Genomic DNA, 25,922 nt, shown 5'->3' with positions numbered 1-25,922 from the left:
AATCTGCCCACACGTGCACACATGCACCTCAAACACACACACACACACGCACACACACGCACACGGACACGCACACACACACACACAAACACACACGCACACACACACACGCACACACACACACACACACACACACACACACACACACACACACACACACACACACACACACACACACACACACACACACACACACACACACACACACACACCCAGATGATAATGTCGAGCCAGTTGATAAATGTAGACATCTAATGCAGCACTCTGTTCCTTGGGTTAAACACAGCCAAGAGATTTATAATGCGTACACACATGACCTACAGCCAAAACAGATCAGTTAACACAGACAGCGGATTAGGCAGGTGGGCTCTATCACATAAAAAGCTCCCACAGTGCAACACTGGTATTGATAAGGTGACTCAGCTACACGTGTGTACTCCAACCATGGTATACCTTATTTACCGTATAGTACAGACATGTGGAAGACTTTGAAATTCTGTACATGCTGTTTGTGTTTGGAGGTCATAAAAAAAAGTAAAGCTGTAAAATTCAAAAAAGGATAGAAGCTTTCAGTCCCAATGGATGATATAACTAAGGACAATACCCTTATATTCATATGTATGAATAGAATTCAACTTCACAAAATCCATCATGATACGTGTGTGTGTACGTCTCCTCTACAGAGAAGGTGTTTACAGTGAAACTGTGTTCTAAAATAAGCACTATGTGGGTGAAATGATTTGTATAACAACTATGACTGTTTCATTTCCTAATGATTGATTTTATTGACTTGTTTAATAAAATCTTGTGTTTCTTATAACTGCCTTGTTTATGTCTGATTGTCATAACAACAAAGTCAAAAATATATTTTGAAAAGTGACCTACTCTACTTTATAGAAAGAATATATATTACACAATATGTATATGTAAATACAATATATCTATATATACAAATAGAATCAGCCACATGAACATAGAAACATGATGTGTTTGTTTTATTTGCCTGCAGGAAATCGGCAAAAGAAATACAAAAAATACCTTTGTACAGTATGAGCTGCAAACAGTTCAGTTGACAACAACATAGAAATTAAAACAATTGCCAACAAGCAGAACACTTGCAATATTGTCCATTTACATGTTGCTGTGTGCACAAATCCCTTCACTTTCCTTGCAGATAATGATAAAAGTGTTTCACTTTGCTCTATAATTTTCCTAAAGAAGATGAGAAAAAATAAAATGTTAGTTGCAATAATTCTGTAAAATCCTGAAGGGGCTGGGTAATCGTGTTTAGGCTTTTCAGCTCATCTGTGTCACCGAGGACACACTCTGAGAATATCTTCTTTCTGTGTCTCCTTAGCAAGACATAACACAGACACAGAGACAACATGGTTAATCTGTTCTCATGGAACCGAAATCCAGACTCTCTTAAATTAACATCCATAATCCTTACTCGCTGCAGTCATACATCATTAGTCCACAAACACGACTTAAACCAGTTCCTCATTTATTGTAAAAACAAAACTTCACTTTTCTCTCTAATAGAGTGCTGACAACACACAGCTCGGCCGTAACTCATTTTGTGTTAAACAAAGGGATGAAATATTTCTTTGCTGGCCAAAATCGTTTCTTATCAAGGATGTGCCCTGTTTTGTAGATAATGTGAGAAGTGATGAGTGCTATCTGCAGTGAAGAATTAAGGGAGGACATGTGTTATTCTGTGGCCTCATGTGACCAAATGGCCTGTCTGACAAAACATCTGCTTCCCATCTCATACAGTAACTTCTGAGAACGAGAGAGATACTTTTCCTCGCTGCTATTTTTCTTTTTTTTCAGTCCTCCCAAGATTTCTTTCCCCCACATTTTCTGCTATTTCTTTCCTTTTCAGAAATAGTGATTCACTTTTCTGACTTCCTTCTTGTTTCTTTCACACTGTTCAGCTTCCATATGGTAAGTGTTCTATTCAGTGGAAACTGGGGGAACTGTAATTATAACCTTGTGGTCTTTGTGAATTATCATCCTTTGGCAGAAACCACAATGGTGACATGTGGTGTTTGAGAGCTGCTGGGTTAAGCGCTTCTGTGAATAAAGAAGCAAAGGAAGAGGAATATAGCTTTGCTATCAGTGAGGAGACCCAAAAATCTCAGAAGAAAACCATTTACATAGGAAAATTAAAGTGCAGGCATAAACAAATACTTTGGCAAATCTCTTTTTCTTCCATAATTCTTGTTAAATGTAAAAACATTCATCCATCTCTGTCTACGATGCTTACATGTTGGAAGAGCCAGTCAAAACTGTTTTGAATTTTCCTGACAGTGAATTTATTTCTGCTAAAGGTTAACCTTCTTCGACCTGGGACTTAGATTTCACATTGAATAACAAAGACAGAGGGTAGCAGAGCAAAACGGGTGTCCATTCTGGTGAAGGAGGCGAATTGTGGAGCTATATCTTAGTATTCTATTCTGGGTGTTGCAGCCGAGGTTAAAGCACTATTTAACCGGCGCTGCAAGGTTCTTCCTGTCTGCAGCTTTTTTTTTTAAATCCTTTCATTCTTTTTCTCACTTTTTTCTCCCCTTCCATCAATCACTCATGTCTGTCGCACTTACACACACTTCCAGAGAGTCCTTAGTCCAATACCTTGGGTAAAACACAAGAAAATAAAAAAGAGGAAACTTTGAAGACTTCCATCTTTCATGTTAGGAATTGTTTCTCATCTTAACATCAAAGAGAATTTATTTAGCCACAGAGGACATGGGAGCTGTCTCTGTTGTATTACAGGACTTCAGGTATTTGAATCAAGGTGGCTACGTCGCTGTTTTGTTGAGGCCTGTTTGTGATCTTGGCAAAACTTGTCAAAACTTTCACAACACGACCTTGAAAACTATCAAAGTGTTGCTGAAATCCACAGATTTTCTGCTTCATTCACATGTTGTTGAGGTTTTGACTGTACAGTGACTTATAATTGTCTGGTTTCAACTCTAGTCTCGCCCCCAGAATGCATTGCGAGGCTTCCTGCAGTTCGACACTTCTCTCAGCGGTTGAATTGATTTGAATTTCACACCACCTCGGGCCTCAACATTCAGATATTAAACACATATCTCAGATACTGAGATATTTCTCGCTGTCAAAACAGCCTGAGTCCGCAACACTTACTTGTAAATCAGAAACATTGTAATCTGCTGTGACTGGAACTCGTGAATGCTCTCTTTCAGTCTGTCTGACACACACCCTTACACTCGTTTAATCTCTTCACAAGCACCAACTGAGCCCACAGAGATTGTCTTTGTGTTGGTGTTGGGGAAACTTCAAAGGTAGTTAAACATCACAGAGAGGTTACAAAGAGGGCCATAACCTTTCACTACAGGCCCTTAAACAAAGACCCTGTCTGCAGAATGATAAAAATCTTAATCAGACTTAACTGCACTCATTGATGTGTCACTTGTTGAAAGGCAGAACAGTAGACCTTGACAGCTAATGAAGGAGAATAAAAGATAAAGGAGAGAAGCAGAAAATGTTGCCTTATATTTACTCTGCTTCAACTGAAACTTCTTCTTTGCTTTCAGGCACTTGCTTGTTGTCATCTTTTAAAAAAGACATTGTTTTTTTGACGCAAACAAGCAATTCGTTATGTTCTTTTAAACCCCAGTTAGGATATTATCCTAATTATCCCACAATTAAGTCTTGTATATGTTTAAGTTAAAGACACACTCGCATTAATGCTGTTATTCAATATTAGAGCATTCATCAGACAATCGAGAGTCAGTGCACAGCATACTGATGAGCAAGTTAAGATATAATTAAAGCCCCAATTATATCATTCTGCACCTCAGGTATTAACACCAATGTACTAACCTATCCACCTCCGTGCATTCAAACTGAAGTATTTAATACTCAAAGGAAATCAACCTGAATAACACATCCTCGGGAAAATGTATCATCATCTGTTTGATACCTAAATTGACACCAGCATTTTTTGTATGAATGGGTGACTTGGTAAAAGGTGCTGCCCAGCACAGCTTTAACATTTTTTACTGAATTTCCCTGCTATCACACGTTGACATATTGACAGAGCAGTGTTGAAATCATAAATCAGACTTTATAAAACATTGTGGATTTTCCTATGGGGAAAAACTGTAGTTCAAGCTCCTGTGAGCTTTTTCTTTAGTCTACTCCTATTAATTAAGGGCCTTTCAGACCAAAGGCGGCAACGCCACCGCTGACCTCTGAAACCCATTGTTTCCGAGGCACGACGGCTTTTTGCTGCGTCGAGGAAAGGGCGGGTGCAGCAGCAGCACACCACTGTGCACAGAGCTTAACCTTGCTGAACTTTGGGCGCAGGCCGCTGTGGATTTGCACTGTACCCAGAGCACATGCAAAGTCACTGTTATACAGATGTTGACCCACTAAGAATATTTTATCATGCTATAACTGTTGAAAATGTGTGTCAAGCTACTGACTTCTATGTATGACTAAAGGGATGCATTTTGTAATTCATTCAGTTATAAATGCCAGCATACATAATCATTCATAAATGTTTTAAGTATAAAACGAGCCCTACGTAATCCTTCCAGAGAACAAAGACTTAGCTTGTATCTACTTGATGAGTGGCTCACTTGTGGACATTGTGAACGTGACCATTTAAATTCAGTTCAAAGCAGAATAATGACAGCTGAATGCAAGTTAGACAAGCTTCAAGAGCACAAAAGGATGAGCTGCTGTGATATGAGATTCATTCTCACATGGCCAAAAAGACAAAGCAAAGCTTTTGTATGAGCCAGCAGTGGCAAGAGGTCTTACTGAAAAGCGTAACCAACACATTAATATGGCGAAGTGAGCAGTAAATGTGTGTAAAAAAAACAAAAGCAGCATGAGACAACAATAAGCTAATCAGTGGGGGAAATTATGGCTTATAGCTTGACGTCAGTCAGGGAGGTGCGTAACGCCGGGAAAACATCCAGTGCACTGTTTCTATTATGAGTCACAATGACCTGCAAATAATTAATCTGCCTCACAACGGCCTATCACAATCTTTGGCCAATAGGAAAAAAAAATCCTGCTGTTAAAATTTTATTGAAAGTGTTACAATGACAGGAATATGAGTTGTAGGATTTTTTAATTCAAAAGTTACTTTGCTACGGTGCAGACATGCCTTAAAGGACCACCTCACCAACTTTTAACCTAAGTCCTATCATTCTACTGCATGGGCACATAAAATACTAACATTAAATGACCCAATAAGGTCGCCCTCATAGGCTCCTGGAAAACGTCACCATCCAAAAGCACCATCTGACAGTTAGCAGAGTTCACGTTAAACTAAAGCGTTGAATCTTACCACCTTACTTCCGAGGATGGGGGATTTGAAAATAGAGGAGTCTCCATATCAAACAACCAAGAAATCCTTCTTCTGGCTTTTTATGCTCACTAGTGGTACAAGAAATAAAGCAGAAATGTAATATTATGATAGCTGTACTGACTGTTTTAGAGAAATGGCTACTAAGCGCTCTCTTGTTCCAGTTGGCACTTGTTTGTTTTGGTTTAGCTTGCAGAGCTAAAATGGAGATACATCAGTGGTTGGATAGACTCTTCTAAACTACACAAGTTAACTTTTTTTCAACAGTATGGGCATAACTGGGTTTGCAAATTTGCCAGAAAAGCTAAGATCAACACTAACAAATCAGCTATTTTAGAAGAATTTAGTCAATGCAGTGGTGGTAGAATTCACTATGTGAATAATGTTCATACTGTGCATTGTTAGGAAGTTTGAAACCAAGTCGTCCCCCCCCACCCTCAATAATACAGCTACCATTCAAGATTGACATGGCATCTCCAATAATGTTGCTTTCCAGAAAGTGAGTTGAATGCTCAGACTATCAACTATTTGGCATAACAAAAATAGTGCTGCTTCCCTGTGTGAGCGGGGTCATACCTTCTCTCTATCATGCCAGCTTCACCTTGGCACACAGGTGTCAGAGAGCTGCCTGCAGTTGAAAATAACCCTTGCAGAGCAACTGTCAGACGGGGACAATGCACATCAACTGACATTTTGAGTTTACACTCTGTAAATGCGCCAAAAGCTAATTTTCATCTATTAGTTGGTATAACCGTGAAAAATGTATTAAAAGAAATCGTATCCCTCAATAAACTACAGAAGCTCTTGTCTAATGGCTAAGACATATTAAAATGTCATGATGTTTGAAAAATATAGTGGTTCCTCAGATTTAAATTTCTGTTCTCCAAGATGTAAACACTGCATTGTCTTCCATCAATAGACACTTGTGAATACTCTTGCTGTGAGTTATGATGAGTAAAAAAAACAACATCTCACCAAACAACCATGTCTCCCACCTAGTCGTGGTGAGAAACGTAATTGCTGCCTGAACATGCAGTACATGTTCACAGGCAATGTTTTATTTAGAGTAAGAACTGCTACATTCAGTATATATACCACATGCAAGTCTTGGAGGGTGTCCGGGGTGGATTGTGGACAGACAGAGTGCAGCACCTTGACACTAGAGAGCAGGCTTCACATCCTGAGACCTGAGCAACAAAACACTTTTGGTTAAAGTAAGGGAAAGATCATGGTTTCGGTTAATCGTTAATAAAGTAAAAAATCTTGTCTGGTGCTTCAAGTCACAAATTACATTTTCACCATGACACACATTTTCCTTAACTAAGTTCTTAGAGTGCCTTAACACATCTCCCGAAAAGGATTGCACCAGACAGAGTTTCAACCGAGATAATAGCATAACATAATCTGTTCAGGGTTAAAACTGTGACCCAGTATAAAAACAAATGATCGAAAGGGATAAAGAGAAACACTGTTGTTCACTCTGTTCAGCTGCAATATGTAATATCTCACTATATCTTGTATCCTATCCTAGTCCCCTTTCTGCCATCTTGTTGTTCAATTCAGCCTTTCAGCCAGTTTGTCCAGCTCCTATCTCTGTCCTCTTTCCCTTATAACCTTCACTGCTACATTATTGTCCTGTTATGTTTAATAAATCCTTATCATATGTGTTCCTTTACTCTCTCGCCTTCTCCCCTCCCTCATTTCCCATGTCTCGTCCCCTGTTGTCTCTCTCCACACCGCTTTTCTTCAACCTCTCCCCTTTCTTTCTAACGTGGATAGCTGCTGTAATGAACCCATAAATTGGAACGGCACAGCGGTGGCTACAGGTCGGTTGGGGGAAGGTGAATGTAAAAGGGGAGAGGGGGTGGGGGGATTTGAGCCTGACAGAGAGAGAGAAAGAGGTAGAATGCAGGGCAAGGATTCATTCCTGCAGACAGCAGAAGAGATATGACTCCAGTTGGAAAAGAGACAGACTACAAGGGGAGAGATGGAGGAGGAGGAGGAGGAGAAGGTTCAGAGATGGAGGAGGAAGAGAGACATAGAGAAACGGGGGGAGGGGCGTTGGGGGAGGAGGCTCCATTAAACTGGTTTCAGGAATTAATTTGCACTAGGTAAGGTATAGCCTTGGAACATGCCATCCCAGTCAGATGAGAAGTCCTGTGGAAGGGAGACTGATCACAATGGCAGCAGATGGTGGAAAGTGGTGGAGCTGGGGGTTACGGGGGCCAGGGTAAGCTATGGGAAGCAAAGGGAGAGGTGTATGGTAGGGTGACAGGGGTGGAGTAAAATATAACAGAGACAGATGAGTCCTAGACAGACAGACAGACAGACAAATGTACAAATGTACTGTGAAAACACAAGCGGCCACATGGCAACTGCAATGGTCCCACTGGAATGTCGGCTAATGATTCTGTTGGGTGCTAAATATCATCAGTGTGTGAATTGTCATCACTTTGCAACATTTATAATTACTCTGGTGGTGTCGGGCTAATACATATTGGCGGCACTGTAATATTCATTAGCAGATAAGTTTCCACAATGTCTAAACTGCAAATGAAAAAGTTGGGGAGTTATTGTAATTTATTTTACATCACAAACAAGCTCCCAAACGACTTTGTATATGACCTAATGCATTTTTACTTGAGCAACAATTTTTTTGAATTAGTAATTTACTTAGTTACTTAGTTTCTGACTTCATAATCATTTCTCATATATCGATTCAATTTTCACTTTAAAATACGAAGTTTTCACAGTACAGTTGACACCTGAAGCCAATAATACTGAGAGCGACAGGAAGGAAGAGGAGGCAGGATGGGTGGAGCGGGAAATGAATACTGTTGACTGTGGTGCTCAATTTGCCATGCTGAAAAGCATTAAGCTGCATGGAGGCAAAACTGTGCTTAATCCCATCAAAGCAATCAAAGGCAGGAAAAAGGCAAATATATAAATAGCAAAAAAACACACACGCAGTATCAGACCAAGCCATGCAAAATATCAAGAACTGCTCACAAGAAACCAACAGAAGAAAATCAAACGAATCTCATCAAGCTGACTCGTACATGTATATAGAAAAGGAAATTGAAAAGGCTGTTGAGCTGAAATTGAAATAGAACTGATAAATACTGAAACAAGCTGCAAAGGTGTATTATAAAAATCATAATAACAATGATCATACAGAAAACAGCAGGACGCATTGTTTTGAAATGTGAAGCACTGTTGCAGTTACCTGAGCTTAGATTGCCTTTATCAGCCCCCCCGGAATTAATTGGGCCCACCAAACAAAACAAAAAAAAGATCCCTGCATCTTTTATGATTGCAAGAAAGCTTTTAGCTTTTCTTTTGTTTAATTTTCAAAGTCTATCTTTTTCTCACCATTCTCTGTGAAGCTCAAGTAACATTAAACCTGCTCAGGCAAAGGCAACAAGGGAGCGACAGCATGTTGCGTGATGCTGGCTGTAGGCATGCTGTCTGAAGTCTCTGCCACCATTGTGCTTGGATCTACCCACTGGGGCCCTACTGCTTCCAGCTGACAGTCACTGTAGTCACTGCCTCTGTTCATTCCATAGACAGGTGATACTGGAGGATGTGCTGTGACAGTTTGAACCACCTCCTTTCAGTGTTGGAAATGATGAGACGGTATGAATTTAGCTAGCTCTCATGTATTAATACAACATGTGAGTCGCATCACGGATGGTGGAAGTGCATCTGACAAACATGTAATATATTATGCGCGTCAATCTTACTTGTCAACACTTAACGCTGTTGTGAAGGTATTTCCAACATCTCCTCTAAGACTCCTCTAACCATCTGGATGAAAGAACATATGTCTTCTCTTTTTTTATGGCTTTCACATTCAGATGGTTGGAACAGTCTTTGGAAATATTTTCACAACAGCGGTAAGTGATGTCAAATGAACCTCTATCTTTGTCAAAGATCACTGGATATATATTTTTATGAAACTTGGCGGTGTGAGCGCTTGGCGGTGTGAGACAAATCTAATGTTAATACATGAACAGCACAAAAGGAGGCTAGTTGTCACTATAAAAAAACACACTGCAACACATTTTTTAAACCACTTCATTGACATTAAGTGCTGTTTTTCTCTGTCTCTATGTACAGTCCGCATACAGAAAGTCCCTACTGTAAGTGAATCACCATTATTAATAATCAATGTCTCCTCAAGACCACGGTGACGCTGCCTCTAATAGCATGAACTATGTAATTTAATGCTGCAGGGACATGTTGCATGTTGTTTTATTGGGATCTGTAACACGTCCATCTGTGTCTGCCTACAGTGAATTTTCTTTTGTTACTTCCCCCCTATGATGTGTGTCGTCCTACTCGTCTCCTTCCTTTCTCTCCTTTTATCTCTGTCTCATTTATCCAGCAAGCGAGCCGTCCTTGAGGCGGTACAGCATTAGGCAGGTTGTTAACACAGGAGAAAAGGGCGTTCAATGTCATGTCACTGTGTCGCAAAGCATGACAGAGCCGGGGCCCGGGCCATCGTCTCCAGGAAATAAATACATCGCCATTTTCCTTTTTAGAGTGTAATGGTCTGGATATTACATCTCCTGTGGGACACTACAGTCCATGGATAATAAATCCATCCTACAGAGTGTGCGTGTGAGTGTTTGCGTGTGCGCACGTGTGTGTAATGATCTCGGCATGTGTATGTGTTTGCATATGTATTTAACGAGTAGGTGTGTTTGCCTAGGTTTCTGGGGGGGGTTTACGTGCACAATGTGAGGCAATTTGTCCCCTAAAGAGAAAGTGATCCACTGTCTCTACGTTTTGTCAGCTGGAAGCAGCCAGGCAGCTGTAAATCTCAATTACACAAACCCCAACCTCCCTCCCTCCCTCCCTCCTCTCCCTTGCCACAGGTGACAATGGACCAAATTGACTGCTGACTGTTCCAAGGCTTACCATTGACTTCAGGCTGAGTCTGAGAGGGCACGGCTACATAGGGGTCCTCCCCTTTGTCTGAGCTCATGGGGGGGTCCTTCCGCTCCACCATGCGGCCCCGCCCCAGGGGGCCCTCGGCGGCCTCGGGTAGGGCCGAGGTGGGGAGTGAGAGGGTGTGGTGATGGTGGCGGTGATGGTGGCCTGCCGGACACAACACAGGTTAGCCAACGCTCGAGGCAGACAGGGACAGGCTACAGTGCATGTGAGCACAGGCCAGCAGGGGTACACACATACAAAGAAACACACACACACACACACACACACACACACACAAGGACAGCTGCTAGGCTGTGTGCGGCAAGGAAGAGTTTCTCCCTGGTGACCCTGGGCAACTCATTAGCAAATGTATGTGTGTATGTGTGTGTGTGTGTGTGTTTCCCAGGATAGACATGTTCCGTATTTTTTTCTGTCACTCTCTACCTCTCTCTGCCTTCCTCACTCTCTACCCTCCTGTTCTGACTGACATGTCAAAGCTCCGTTGGGCCTGTCAGAGCAGAGCAGAGTACAATGGCATTGCTCCACATTCACCATAGGGTGCATACCTTTGATATGAAGGACAAGAGACAAACTTTCTTTCCATTGATTCTGTTGAGAACTCTGCCTATAACTTTTCTTCAACTGCAAAGCACTTCTAACTCTGTTTATGCTCTTCCCCACTTTCTTTTTTTAAGCTTTCTGTTAATTTGAATCTAACTTTACAATCAATTTTGTAGAAATGTTCAATTTGCTTTAATGTACGCTTTAATGTACATTTAACTGAATATCTTTGTGTTTCGGACTACAAGTTAGGCTCTGGGAAATGTGCTTGTAAAAAAATGGCAGGATTATAATCACAAAAATGACGTACTGTAATCCCCAATTTGTTTCTTCTATACTCCTCTCTCATCCCTCCTTTTCTTTTTTGTCTACTCCTCTCATATCCTAATAACCCATCCACTTCTGTCTTATCCTCTTATTTCCCATTTCCCATTTACTCCATTTACAGTTTTAAACCAAAGATCTCCCAAATGTTTCATATCCGCACAGCCGGTTATCTTCTTTTAGCAAAGCCTTTAGCAGCATGGCAAGATCAATCATTAGAAATGTGTCATTAACAGCTAATGAATTTTCTCTGATTTGACTCCTCCCTGTAATGAAATTCCTTAATGGCTAAATGAACTACTGGCCAATAGTTGAAGAGGGTATCATAACACAGCCAGCATGTTGCACTGATAATGAGACTATAACAAGAATAGCAAACGCAGGATGTCTCTCTGTGGAAATGTAACTGCTTTAACACCTTATGGTGACAATCACAATAATGTAGCCATTCATCTGTGGATGATGGATTATAGCTTTCTGCTACTGAGCTATCACTGCACGTCTCCCAAACAAAGTGTGTTTGTCTGCATCCACCAGTCCCCTTTTTCTTTTTTTAAGCTTTGTTTGACTGTTTATTTTTGAACCATGCTAATCGCATTACCATCCTACATGCTAACACTTACAGCCACCCAACACAATTTTTCACAAGCTACATACTATATTAAACATAATGTATTTAAATCATATCTTAAAGAAAATCCACCCAAGATGAAAAGTGACAACACTCATCAACAGCCTCTGTAGAGCTCAAACTCCTATTTTAACACGCTCTCTCCATGAAGGAGGTGACAGCAGTGTGTGTGTGTGTGTGTGTGTGTTTGTAGATGTGGGAGTGCATTTTCAATATGTGTTTATGCTTGTGTTTCAAGAGGGGAAGGCATTTCTGGTTGATTCTACGTAGATGCTGCTGGTGGTAGACTATGCGCAACAGACACCCACACACAACACCACCCAGAGCCTCCTCCTCCGTGTGGCGTGGCAATCATTAAAATGATTTATTTAACTATTGGCCCAAGGCTGAGAGATTAGTGTGACAGGCCTATTTTATAATTCATTCCCCCACCGCCAGGGGAAGCGCAATTCAGGCAGATGACACACATAGAGAGAGAGCTCGGAGCCTCAGAGCTCCTCAACGGATCAGGGGAGAAAAAAAGCCCTAAACTGCCGACGGATGCACAACCCTCTCTTTCTACTGATTAAAAAAGAGGCGAGAATGTCTAGTCTGAAGTAGAAAGGAGGGGAATGAAGAGGGGGCATTTATTTATCTTCAAATCCATATCAACCACCAACAGATAGACAGAGAAGCTGGGGCAATGGCTGAGACTTTGTTTGTGGGGTTGTAAACTGTATGTTCTCTGTGTGTGTTTGTGTATGTGCCTGAAAACACACAGCCAAGCATGTGGGAGCATATTCAGCACTACAGGGGTGCACACCAACACGGATGGCTTTTTTTCTGACCCTGGATCTCCAAAAGGAGGGGGAATCACAGTGGGGGTACAGCCACAGGGGGGTGAGAGAGAGCGCAAGGCTCTCTGGAAGAACTTCAAAATATCTATTCTTGTCATTCTGTATGGATCTGACTGTTTTGATCTGGCAGCTGCGAGGTATCGGTTTGTGTGTGTGTGCGTGTGTGAGAGAGAGAGAGAGAGAGAAAGAGAGAGAAAGAGGGAAATTTACTGAAAACCAAAGTATTGCCCTCTCTCTTTAGATAAAAACAAGGTGGATGTGTGTGCCATGGACAAGAGTGACATCTGTTTATCATTCTTTAAAAAGACTTGAGTGATAAAAAAAAAATGTTATCAATGTGATATGTGCGTATGTATTTCTTACCCTGTGTTCATCTGTATGTGTTTTGTCCTGTGATATTGTGATTAGGAGATTGTTATCGTGATTAGGAGAGTATTTGCGAGTAAAGGCCAGCACCAAAAATGTGTATGCATGTTTACATGAGCCATTTTCAGCAGAGAGTCTATGCCAAATGCACATGCTGGTGGCAGTTGGCAGAAACATATCTGATCTTTCCTGACTCTAAACAGGCCCGTTTAATCTCTCTCTTTCTTCCCCTCTGTTCACACATCTCCTGCTAAATGTGCACACTGAGGCCTTTTTTCACCATCAACCACCAACAACCAGATCCATCCAATTAGCGAAGCAAAGGTCAGGGCTAATCGATGATATTGCACAGGGGATGAAGAGGAATGGGCAGAACAAGGAGGGAGAGGAGGGTTGATAGAATTAATAGAACCAGCATTAAAGAATTTTAATTCTATATGTCTCGTCTGATTTCTAATTCTATTTTCTTTTATTCTAAACAATAAAGGAGCTGGATGAGGGGAAACACTGAGAAGTAAAATTGACCGACCAAGCTTTAATGTTTCATTACCTTTGTAACTGGAGGGAATGTCTACCAAAAAGAAGGAGCGAAACGAATTCAGTTAAAACCATGAGTCATTAATAACCTCTCTTTACACATGTGGGAGGAGTTTTCATTTCGTTGAGAGGGGATGATTGATTAAATAGATGAAGAGGTGTGTCTGAAGTTAAAGAGTGAAGGGAGATGAAATGCAGTGGCTGTCTTTTATTTGATTGCCTCTACAGTATATGTGCGATACTTACCATTCAGCGCCACAAAAGTGTCTGGAAGAAGAAGAAAAGAAATTAGGGGAAACATGTTATTGCTTGCAGTAAAAAGAGCTTATGCTTTAACATGATCAAAAGCCATGACTTTTGAAGTAATTCAGAATCGACTGTGAATCAGACGTGATCTATAGCTACTATAGCTAATGAAGGTTTTACGCTATGGCAACCCTTCACAACACATACTGATGAAATTTACTCAAACATTTACTCTAAAGTAAACAGTCGGAATATAAATGAAATGGACTAAGATGAGTGATTTGAGGTCAAATGGTTTTGAGGTTTCTTTCTGAGCAGCTCAGTATAATATCAAGTATTACATATGATAAATCTAAAATTCAAATTCATCCATATAGGGTAAAAGAGGCCTTTCAAGACCTTCTGGGCTGACTTGTTCTGTGTTTCAAGATGAGCCCTATGACTGTTGAAGTCAAATCTTTGACACAAGGAAGGGATTTGACTTGATCACATGACAACAGTCATGATTGTGAATGATTATGTTGAGTTTTTGTTGCAATGGCAAGAAGGAACCCAGTCTTTGCCCAAGTGGACACAACACTTTATTGACCAGGGGACCAGAGAAACAGTGGGGGGAGGACAGAAGAGGATGAGAGTTGAATGGGACAGATGGATGGAAGAGGCTGAAAGAGAGGATTGTGAGGGCAGAACAGACGGGGGAGAAAAAGGTGACAGCAGCGAAGAAGGAAACGGAGGGCTGAGAGAAGAGGGAGACTGAGTCAACAGAGAAGAGAGGAATGGTAGTGGGTGGAGGGGGGTATGGAATAGAGGAGGAAAGATAAGAGTGAAGAGGGCCTGCTTACTTTGGCAGTCTCCCAGGCCATCTGTGTTACCATGCTCCACGTCCTGCTCAAAGGCTGATCTGTGGGGAACAGAGACATCATGGTCAGCGGTGGAAAGTGGGCCAGGCCATGCAGGCTCACCACACCTAACAAAGTAACAAAGCTATAGGAAAGCTTACTACAAAAACACCAAGCACAGCGTGCCCTATGCTTGCACACAGTGTAGGCTGCAGAGAGCCCTATACTGGAACAAAATCAAAGAACACCTAGCAGGTGCCCTGAAGGCCTAAAATCAGTGGTTATGAGGAATGCTGGCAGGCTTGTAAATCCATAGCTGGCAGAAGATTCATTGCCAGAAGTGTTGATATAAATAGAGTAATGTTGTATTTGACTGTAATACAAACTTCCTCCTATGCTGTATAGCTTTAAAGGAATGGTTTGACATTTTTGAGGACATGCTTTGTTGCGTTCTTGCTGAGAATTAGAAGTTACAGTTCTCATGTCAGTATGATAAATATGAAGCTACTGCCAGCAACTGGTTAGCATGGCTTAGCACCAAGACTGGAAACAAGGTGACCAAAAATCCACTTATCAGCACTTCTAAAGAGCACAAATTAACAAGGTATACAGTAATTTCTGTGTTTAACTTGTACCAAAATTGAAGTGTAAAAACGTATTGTTTTAAGAGGGTCATATGCTGGACTTCTGAGCAGTTGCCAGGCAACCAGCGGAGACTCCAGAAAATGACTGGGCCTGGCCAAAAAATAGACAGGCCCCGTAAAAAATAAACATATTAATTAGTGAGCTTTAGAGGTCCTGTTAGGCAGATGTTGTTACTGTTGGACAGAGCCAGACTAGCTGTTTCATTATGTTTCCAGTCTTTATGTTTAGTTAAATTAACCTGCTGCTGGCTGCAGCTACACGTACTGTATAGATAAGATAGTAGTATCAACTTTGACAAGAACGCAAATAAGCAGATATCCCAAAATGTTGTGTACAAAAAACTGAAACCATTTTTTATGAGAACTTTAAGAAATATATAATAATATAATTATTTTCTCCTAAGTTTCTGGCATCATCTATGTCCTGTAGAGACATGAGGCTTTAGTCCCAATCACATGGGCAAAGACCAGGGCAGTGAGGGGTAACCATGCTTGAGGGCCATCATATGACACAGAGGGAGAGGGTGAGAAAGAGGGGGCTGAGAGAGTTTGAGATGTTATTTTCTGATGCAATCTGTACAGAGACCCGTTTTCTTTCTGAAAGACCACCAAGCAGGCAGTAAGGAGATCTGTGAAACAGAGCGGACCAACTGTCAACCAGGATCACAGTCACACATGATAGCTTTTCACAGTTCTCCTCAGCTCCCCACCTTGCTAGTCCTCCTCCTCCTGCCTATCCGCCCGCCTCTCAACTTCCTCACCCTCCACTGGTCACAATTATAGCATGAAGAAGAATAATTTTTCCAAAGCAGCATCGCCCACCCCTTATCCCCAGAATCAAAAGCATGAACCTGACAACAAGGACAGGAGATTTGCAGGAGGAAAATACAACTGAATTTCTGCTGTTCCATTCTGAAATCAGAAACAATGTCTAAAACACTCCATTTTTGAACATATCTATGTGTTTGACATTATTGAAAAATGTAATGCATTCATTGACTATTCACCTTTTCCTCGGGTTTCACAGAACCTTAATTAAGACGGAGATGATTCGTTTTGCCCTTTTGATAACTAACTTCCCTTCAAAAGCAACCATATTCACAGCCACACAAATAACAACAGTGGCATCCTCTTTTCATATCTGGGGGTACATTTAATCTGCTTATCTGATTTGCTTATCACACACAGTCATAATCACAAAGCAGACGCAGAGTTGCACAATTAAACCTGTCTGAGCGCAAATGCCATCCAAGCAGTCCTGGTATCTGCCGGAATTTCCTCGCAGACTTCACCGCCCCGTACCACTCAACCATGAAATGTTGTTCGGCCTATTTGAGAAAACCAAAACACTGGCAACCTTGTGATCATGGTTTCCATGGTTGATAATAACATTACAGACTATGGTGAAATTGTGTTGAGATATAGATTACAAGGTTTTAAATCCCATTCGTCTCGAGATGAATTAACAATGAATAGTCACACTACAGATCTAGTGTCTGGGTGTCTGGGCCGTACATGTTCTTGGCAAACATAAAAGTGAATGGTATTGTATGAGCCCTCAGTTATAGGGTTTAAGTCCCATAGGGCTAAATTATTATAGCAACATAAGTGCAATGTGTTTGAACGTGACACTACAGACGGTTCAGCTGAGGGTTAAGATCCAATTGCAACAGCTTGATGCATATTTAAATGTGATTCAAACTGCACTGTACATAACTGGAGGCAGCCTATGGCCACATTTTATCTTTTCTTGTATCAAATGTGACACAAATGTGGGCATATTGCTTCCTCAAACTCACCTATTCATTTCAATTTACAAAGAAGAACTTACAGTAAACCCAGACTTTATTGATCAAGGTTTCAGTAAATATTTGTGCAAATTTAACCAGTGTAAGATCCCACCCCTGATCTAGACAAGAGTCAGGGCTGGTGGCTGCGGCAATGACTTAAATAATCCCCTAATGATTATTAATATTCAGATCTGTTGGCAGTGAAACACGTATGTACCTAGTTTACATAATGTCAACCATACAGAATCATTTGCAATAATGTGCATAAAGAGGGGCACACTGGGGACCATCGAGCAGGAGTCCAGATAACAAGCTGTTTATGCCCAGCAGGTATGAGAAGCATAAGTCCACATGGGAATGCTGGCACTCTTGTGTTGAGGACAGATGGAAGAAGAAAGGAGGGTAGGCGTTGAAGAGAGAAAGACTATGTCAAAGGAAAGATAGAAAAAGAAAGATGGCTAAAAAGAGATAGGCAGACAGTGATGTGCAAGTAAGAAGATAGATAGGTTGCTGGTTAGGTAGACAGGTAGACAAACAGACAAGAAAAGATCTGCAGTAACCGTCTTTTTAATCTTATAAGGAAAAGAAAAAGTAGGAAAGGGAGACTAAAAGAGAAGTCTTCCCTGCAGGGACCTGTTTGTAAGAGCTAACATTGTTATTTAACACCAAAAGGCCCCTGACTCCCCCCACCCTCGTTTCATCCCTCCTTCTGTCCAGCCTGGCAAATGCTTTGAATAGCTCACCACGGACCAACAGATCCTACCGGCCCCTAATCCCCCCCCCCCCTCTCACTTAGAAATATTGTACAGTAAAGGAGGGAGGTCATCTGCCCTTTTAATGCCTCTGTGTCGGTTTCAGCTCCAAAGTGGAAACTCAATCAGAGTGGTTCACTGCCGCTTTACAGAATAATAATAGGATAGTTCTCTGTGTGTTTTTTCTTTTTCAAGGACAAGATTTGTGTGTACTTGTGGGTATGTGTGCCTTTGGTGTATTGGCGTGCCAGACCAATCATTTTGCAGCAAGGGGATCAAATTCATTCAATGTCAAATAGCCACCAGAGCACTGGTCCTTTCTTATGACTTCATCTGTAAAATGTTTTTCCCACCACAAAACTCCATATGCTGTTTGTTCAGAAAGCATAATCTCGTTCTGTGTCATAACAACAGCCACAAATTATAGTTACTGCGACCATCGAGCTTTCCCCAACCCTGCGTACCCAACCCCGAGCCTGGGGCAAACAACACTTTCCTTCCATTCATCCTTCCAATGGCCCTGTCAACTGCAGGAAATTGTACTTAAGACACCATAAAATTAGAGAGATCACGGACATGACAAATCTTGAAAGGAATGCCACCAGGCATGACAGAGAGGCTGGGACACGGTTTATAAAAAGTTGCAAGAAAACACAAGTGTCTCAGGCTTTTTAAAATCCCCAACATCATTAATTACTTCTACTTACGTCAGCTGTACATATGCCAGTAACACAAAGTTTAACTGTATTGTAACTGTAAGATATTCTACCATTAATGACGATTAAGGGATGAACATTGACTTTAGAAGCGACATAATGTAAACTAGACTTAATTGCAATGATTTTACTGAGGTTTTATGTTGATGAAATCCTTAATGTCCTCAAATAGAATCACTGGAGGTTCCTGGATATTAGACAGCCATCATTCTAATAAGCATGTGCTTTTTGCACTGTGACTATGTCAAAATGTCTCTCTCCGTGAAAAAAGCCTGTATAGTGATTGCGTCAACCAACATGTTACTTACTTGGTGTTGCCAACCACCTGTTTGCAGGCTCCTTCTGACACCCAACCACAGTATGGGTCTCTGGCGGCTATACAAAACCTGGATATGACACACACACACACACACACACACACACACACACACCATCAGCCCCTCATCATTTTGTAAACTGGAATAGTGTTGTCAAAACAATTTGGAAGTTTGTGTATGTATGGTGATTTTGTCTGCATCAAACTTACTTCTTGCATCTTCCATGTCTTTCACAGCGAGACAGCGGCACTTTAACCACACAGGAGGAAAAAGCAACCCACAAAGCGTGACTTTTGCTGTCTATATGCATGCCTATGATGCGCTTGTCATCCACACCATCTATACTGCACCTAGAAGAGAGAGAAAAGAAGGATACAACCTGGATTATTCGGATGTTCCTTCAACTATCTGCCTAGTAAGAGACAAAAACATGAACAAAAAAGTTTTGTGAGGTGAGATGTAAAATTCCATAAAATCAGATTAAACAGTTCAAGAAGAAAAGGAGGAAGATTAAGATGTGGCGGAGAGACAAACTGCAAGGTCAGGGAGAACAGAGATAATGCTGGACTCGAAAACACGGGGTCAGCAACAGAGTGGGCGATAAAGACTGATAAAGAAAGGGATGATACAGATACAACAGATAAACAGCCAGATGGGCACTGTGAGCAGTCAGCAACAACACTACACTTAACTGTAAACCCACTAACATAACCCCTTCCTCCCACCCTACTCCACCAGTCTTCCATTCCTCCATCCCTCCTTGTTTTCTTTGTCCACTCGCCCCCTAGGAGCACTCACTTTAATCCCTCTGGGCGTGTCCAGCTTTCTGTCCCTTCTCTCCATGTATTCCCCTCTCCATCCTGCCATCCAGCTCTCTGGATTTAATCTCCTCTTTGCACTGCTCTGGTCCCGCATTAACGCTCTCAATTAGGGCTTAGAGTCCATCTACACTGGGTAATGCACGAAAATCGGGCCAGGCAGGCAGGGAAGCAGACGTGGACAAAGTCACTTACTGTATGCGACTAAAGCCAGATGGCCAACAGCCGACGAATGCTCAGCTCCAGCCAAAGACACAGAGAAGTGAAACTACAGGGAGGAGGCAAGAAGAAGACACAGCGACGGGAGAAGAGAGCAGGCAGGGCCTGCCCTTTATAGCCTCCATACAGCTCATCACATGGCCGCATCATGTTGGATAACAAACAGGGGTAACCTTGAAAGCCCTCCTGTCAAGTCCTAGCTCTCCTTCCCTTCTTCTTCTCAGCTGTCTAACACAATAACACACTCTCCGCTGTGCTTCTTCCATCTCTGTTTGTGCTGCCATTCGTTTCCCCTTGTCTATTACCCCACAACTAAATATTTGCTTTGGCAGGGTCATAACGTGACAAATTTTTCCTAATTCACTTCTACTCCAAATACATAACAAGGCTCAACTTGACTACCCCACCGTACCCAGCTCAAACGCGCTCATGAACACGCTCACATTCATACATGTACCAACAGCTGTGTAATGTATTAGCAAGAGATTCCAGGCTGGCTCTGAAGACAAACACAGACCTCTGTGAGTGTGTGTGTGTGTGTGTGTGTGTGTGTGTGTGTGTGTGTGTGTGTGTGTGTGTGTGTTTGTGTGTGTGTGTGTGTGTTTCTTTAATCAACCAACATTTTGGAGGAGCTGGGCTCTGCTGAGGTTGGGAACCACAGAGCTACATTATCCAGAGACTGAGGGTCAATATCTTTAATTTAGTGGCTGTGGTTGGGTAGAGTGTAACCTGATCAAACTATTTCAACTGATAGAGTAGCCATCTGGCATGCTGGCTTCACTACATAGCTTGGGTTGGGGGATTTGATTGGTACTGATGGAGCTGGTGGGTTGGTGGGTTGACTGAGTCTGGAGATGGTTGGAAACAAAGTCACACACGCATGCTCTCTCTATAACACACAAATATGCAATTACTGACTTTCCCTTGTTTGTAGCAACTGTATCCATGTGTTTCTCTATTTCTAGCCATGTGTCTCACACATACGCACAAGTGTACTGTACATAGTGCTACATACTTGTCAGGGTTGTAGACGTTGAGCTCCTCCAGAAAAAGGCTATCATTGAGGAAACCGCTGTTCATATTGGCCAAGAACTTGACAATGATGCCTTTCTCAGATCCCAGGAAGACCACCGTATGGTTCTTATAGGGACCCGCCTCATTGTCCGCCACAATGTGCGTCAAACGATACCTGGAGGAAGGAACACCAAGTGAAATAAATCAATCAATCAATTAGTCAATTGTCAGTTTGCCTTTCATAAAAGCATCAGATGGTGATGAAGGACACCCATGACCTCTATCCCAGTACCGTGCTCTTTCAAATGAACCTCATTCAATGACGTGTAAAATAAAAATTGCATCCATAAAAAGATGTGAGCAACTAGAAAAACAAAGTAATAAAAACAACATAAAATAGGCGTACATAGTTTCCCAAATAATAATTATATAATCAATCAATCAATCAATCACTTCCATCATTACTGTCTGATGCCTTAAAGAGAATAAGGAACAGCAGGAGGTTACACGGTCCTAATAATCTCAATACTTGATTGTTATTTCATTAGAAACTCAATCAAATTGGCATAGGGCACGTCAGGTCGTTCTAAAAAGAGAAACTTAACAAACGCAACAGACAACAGTTACAAGCTCTACTTTCTTTTCTGATTGACAGCTGCTGATGATACAGTTTGGCTCAGCAGCAGGTGGACAAAAATCAATTCCCATTAATTTACTAAGAATAATAAAAAATAAAAATAAAAAACATACCAAGTTGATTCAAGTTAAAAAAATTAGACACCTGCCAGTCAGTGTGTTTTAGATCGGTGCCATATTGTGCTTGTGGGTGTTATTTGTGACCAGATGAGAACAGGTTTTAAGAAATACCTCTTGAGGCTACTTCCTTTTAGCATCTGATTTCATTGCATCACGTGATGGTATTTATCTCTCATTTACTTTGTAGATTCAGGGCAAAGGACCTCTTAAAGTTATCAAAAAGGTACATATCTGCAAATCAGTAAGTGTAATGCAAAAGCTTGTTTTCATGATTTTGTAAATGAAGGTGATGGTAATTAAAGATTAAAAATGAGAGCTTATCAGGAAATGTAGGAGGTCAACTTTTACTCTCATTGATGATTATTGACTGTTCTCTATTTGTGAAAATGGGTGAAAAGGTCCCGAATTTATTTAGAATGTGATGAATGTCAAACTAAATACCATTAACCCATTAAAACAACAAGGACAATCCTCTTATCCCGTCTCCCCTTCTGTTTTCTTAAAATATCTCTTGAAAATGCTCTGTGTCACTGGTTTTATCCAATCAAAAATAATAGCAAACTGAGGGTTTATTGTGGTTTAAACCTATTCAAGCATGACAGAAGCTCCCGAGACTGTGTCAATGGGATTTGATCTTAGCAAAATAATACAATCTCAACGACTAACATATTCACCTTCTTTCCTATTCAGGATAATACAAATCTCAAGAGGGGTTCTTCAGAGTCCCCCCCCCTTCATTAGATTGATTGTGTTTAGCCATCTGAGGTCTCTCCCACAGCACAGCATGTCTCGGGACTGAAAAGTTTTTTTTGAATTTGCAGCTTTTGCTGGATATTGTGTAGTCCTCTCCAGGGTGTAACAAGAAATTAAACCCTAGCACTGATTTTGTTTTCAGTTGACTTCAGCTCAAGAATAGTGTTACAATACATTGAGACTGTGACATATACTGTAAAAGACCTCACTCCTCTTCCACCCTGTAAAGCTTTAGGATGCTTTTTGAGCTTACATAATGCTTTTAACTACTGCGTCTGACAAAAATGCAAGGCTCTGCTCCCTGTGTGTCATTTCAAATCAAATGAAAAAGTCTGATTGCTGATTATGTAACGGAAGAAACAATGTGCTATTCACAATATGTTTGTATGATATAGTGCACTAATGGAAGTTGTAGGGATAACCTTGATGAATGCTGTTCGTATTCTGACTAAGCCAGCACAGTATGTAGGTCAGACCTCAGGAAAGTGGCAGCATGAAGTGATACGATGCAAATCATTCGTAAAACCTATGAAGAATTCTTTATGTAGCTCATCTTTAAAGTGATGTTACCACCACTGAGGCCTGTCAACGGTCTGGCAAGCATTCCTAACCTTAAATCTTGAGCAGCTGCAATTCAGAACCAGTTCCAAATTAAAAGCTAGATTTTTTTACTTTTTACCAAATGCTCTGTCAGCTGGTTTTGCCTTGCATTTAGAATGGCGGTGTTCTTTTGTATTTCCCTAGAGGCTGGCTGAAATGTCTCCCCGTAGTTTAGAAGCCAGACAGACCTTTATGATCAAACAGCATCAGCCACAGTGCACTTGCTTTTGGGAAATAGGCTCAACTCCAGAATTTCAGAAGAAAAGCCAACTCCAAGAAAATTTGTTTTTATTTATTCCAGTATCCTCTCTTTGAAATATCCCCAGAGAATTCAAACAGGCAATTTGTGCCAAAGACTGAACATAGCTGAAATAATTTTCTTAATAAGGGCTTATATGTGTATACATATGAAATGACCAACTACATAAAGACAAACATCAGTGAGAATTCTAATTGTTTGCTTGGTCTTCATCAAATCCCTACGTGGTCTCTCTGGGAGAGAAATAGTAAAGGGTAGATCAGTGTATCCTCTACAGCGAAAATGGGTCAGTGGCTGGTTTGTGGTGGAGTACCACTATGTTTTAATGAGCCTGACTCTTAGAGCAGCACTCCATGTAATTATTTTCCTGGACTAAAGAGAGGCTCAAGATCTCTGAAGATGACCACCGTCTTTAGAGTGTGTAATACTTACCGGACCATGGTCTTGAGGAACCAGGGCCTGTTGGCTATGGATGGAACAGCCTCGTCCATCAGAGGATGCATCTTGATGAAGTTGAGTATGTCGTCCGGGAACTCATTGGATACCTTGTACTTCTCCATGGATGGAGTGCCGGCACATGTGCCAGGCCTGCAAATGGATAGGAGGAAGAAGAAGGCAATGAGAAGGACGGATGAGGAGGAAATAGAACTCTATATTGAGTCTAAGGGAATGAGCATTTTTTCAAAACCAGAACTCCAATAGAAGACAGAAAGTTCTACTTTCCTAAAATCAATGAGAGAGCAGCCTAAATTAATTAACTCTCATTTCCAAAGGCTTTGGTCAAAGCAGAGGACAGAACATGTCTTCTTTTCTCTGGACTTGGGGTAAAGCACTCAGACATTCTATCTTTCTGATCCTTTTACAGGGAATTGATGAGCTTCTTGTAAAAGAGAAGCAGCTTTTGATAGCATATCCCCTTTGCAGGCATCTCACTTCTGAGTGCTTGTAAAACCCCTTTACTGCATGGTCTTTGATACCCTGCCACACCACATGATCCATACCCGGTCTTGGAAATATTAGCCAGCTGGCCACTGAATATCTGACACTTTCAAATATATGTGTGTGCACTCAGGAGAAATGTATATTCTTGATGCTTCAAGAGAAAGTTTGGTGCGTTAACTATTCAAGGTGTGCTCCCCCTTTAAACAAAGTATATCAAAATTCCCCTAAACAGATGAGTTCAAGTCAGCTGCTGCTAATGTTAAATTAACCTCACAAATTGATGTTGTTAAATTAAGGGACAACATTCGCAGAACCATTTGTCACTGCAACATTACACATTTGTAAACAGCCAGTGCTATAACATTTTCTTTGCTGTAGCAACATTTATGTCAGCGGACATATGGAGAACAGAACGGAAACAGACATGTCTTAAATACAAAAATCTGTAAATGATTCATACGAGAGTCTAACACATGGAAGAACAGTCTGCTGCGGGGCCAGACCTAGGTAGCATTGTTACAACTCTCCGTCTGTTTGCCTGCAGATAAAAGGTCTGAATGCACCAACGGATGAGAAATGAAGTCAATCACATAAATCACTGCAGAAAAAGAGCAGGTATATCTCATCTTTGCGTCTGACCTTGTTGAACATAAACAGGCAATTAAATGCTAACTGAGGCAAGTCACACATATACACAGATGAATGCACAGAGTACAGTACAGGCTCTCTTTTGGTGATGAACCGCCTTCTCAGCCATATGGGAGGACACACACAGACACACACACACACACACACACACACACACACACACACACACAAGGGTACCAACAATTATCGAGGCCCAGATCTTTGTAGTAAATCAGTTTTTTCTTTCTGGAGGATAGAAGAGCAGCTCTTAGCGTGCTAATTAGCAAGTAAAAGATGGGAGATTGATCAGGCTGGTGCATTTGTGGAATTAGCCAGCCATCTGTAAAATGATCTCATGCTTCATTTGCTGATACTAAGCCCTTCTTTGATTCAGCTGCATGTGGGGGAGAGGTGAGGTAATGGGTTACCTCAACTCACATGGTGCAACTGTGAAAAGAGGTGGTATAAGTGCATGTAGTATGTGGCTGTGACGCAATGTGACATATAGGATGTGTAATCCCTTAGTGAAAAAAGTAGGGAATTGTACCTGAAATGGGCCAGTACTCACAGTTACTGACTACTTGCACTTCTGATTCATGTCCACAGTACCCTTAACTCTAATTGTTATTAACAGTATTATTAATAGGTTGATATCAAGTTATATACAGTCTCTAGCTGATATTTAAACCAAACTATATTTTATGGTAAAATTGCAATGTAAAATCAGACATTTAGCACTCTTATATAGCCTGAATGGAATGATCATATGTTTCATAACCAAGTTTTCAGACACTGCAACGATTCAACTGTGGCAGTCATCAAGCTCTTTAGATCGAATTGTCCCATAGTCAACTATTCTGGGTCACCCCTACAAGATATGCATATGAATATAAATATATCCAAGACACATGCACTGAACATGTAATGCAATAGCTGAATCAGGTTACTGGCACATTTTTTTGGTCCAATTCAGGCACTGGTAGGGATTTATTGAAAAATGACGCAAAGTGAGCTAAAATTGTGTGACATTAACAATTCATAATGTGTGTGTGTGTGTGTGTGTGTGTGTGTGTGTGTGTGTGTGTGTGTG

The 25,922-nt window shown here is 41.2% G+C and overlaps 1 protein-coding gene across 1 annotated transcript in view; it reads right to left on the bottom strand.

The window, feature by feature from the left end:
• The window catches only part of sema6a (sema domain, transmembrane domain (TM), and cytoplasmic domain, (semaphorin) 6A), a 104,089-nt gene that overhangs the window by 5,130 nt on the left and 73,037 nt on the right, over nucleotides 1-25,922 (bottom strand). The window contains exons 11-18 of the mRNA XM_034872269.1: nucleotides 23,696-23,851; nucleotides 20,897-21,070; nucleotides 19,054-19,194; nucleotides 18,836-18,913; nucleotides 14,629-14,687; nucleotides 13,787-13,807; nucleotides 13,554-13,574; nucleotides 10,271-10,450 (exon numbers count right to left, since the gene is read on the bottom strand). Coding sequence (XP_034728160.1) covers nucleotides 10,271-10,450; nucleotides 13,554-13,574; nucleotides 13,787-13,807; nucleotides 14,629-14,687; nucleotides 18,836-18,913; nucleotides 19,054-19,194; nucleotides 20,897-21,070; nucleotides 23,696-23,851 — 830 coding nt within the window. The remainder of the gene's footprint in view (nucleotides 1-10,270; nucleotides 10,451-13,553; nucleotides 13,575-13,786; nucleotides 13,808-14,628; nucleotides 14,688-18,835; nucleotides 18,914-19,053; nucleotides 19,195-20,896; nucleotides 21,071-23,695; nucleotides 23,852-25,922) is intronic.

This window comes from Etheostoma cragini, chromosome 5 (genome assembly GCF_013103735.1).
Source record: "Etheostoma cragini isolate CJK2018 chromosome 5, CSU_Ecrag_1.0, whole genome shotgun sequence".
NCBI classification, from domain to species: Eukaryota; Metazoa; Chordata; class Actinopteri; order Perciformes; family Percidae; genus Etheostoma; species Etheostoma cragini.
This window is presented reverse-complemented; position numbering and strand designations above follow the sequence as displayed.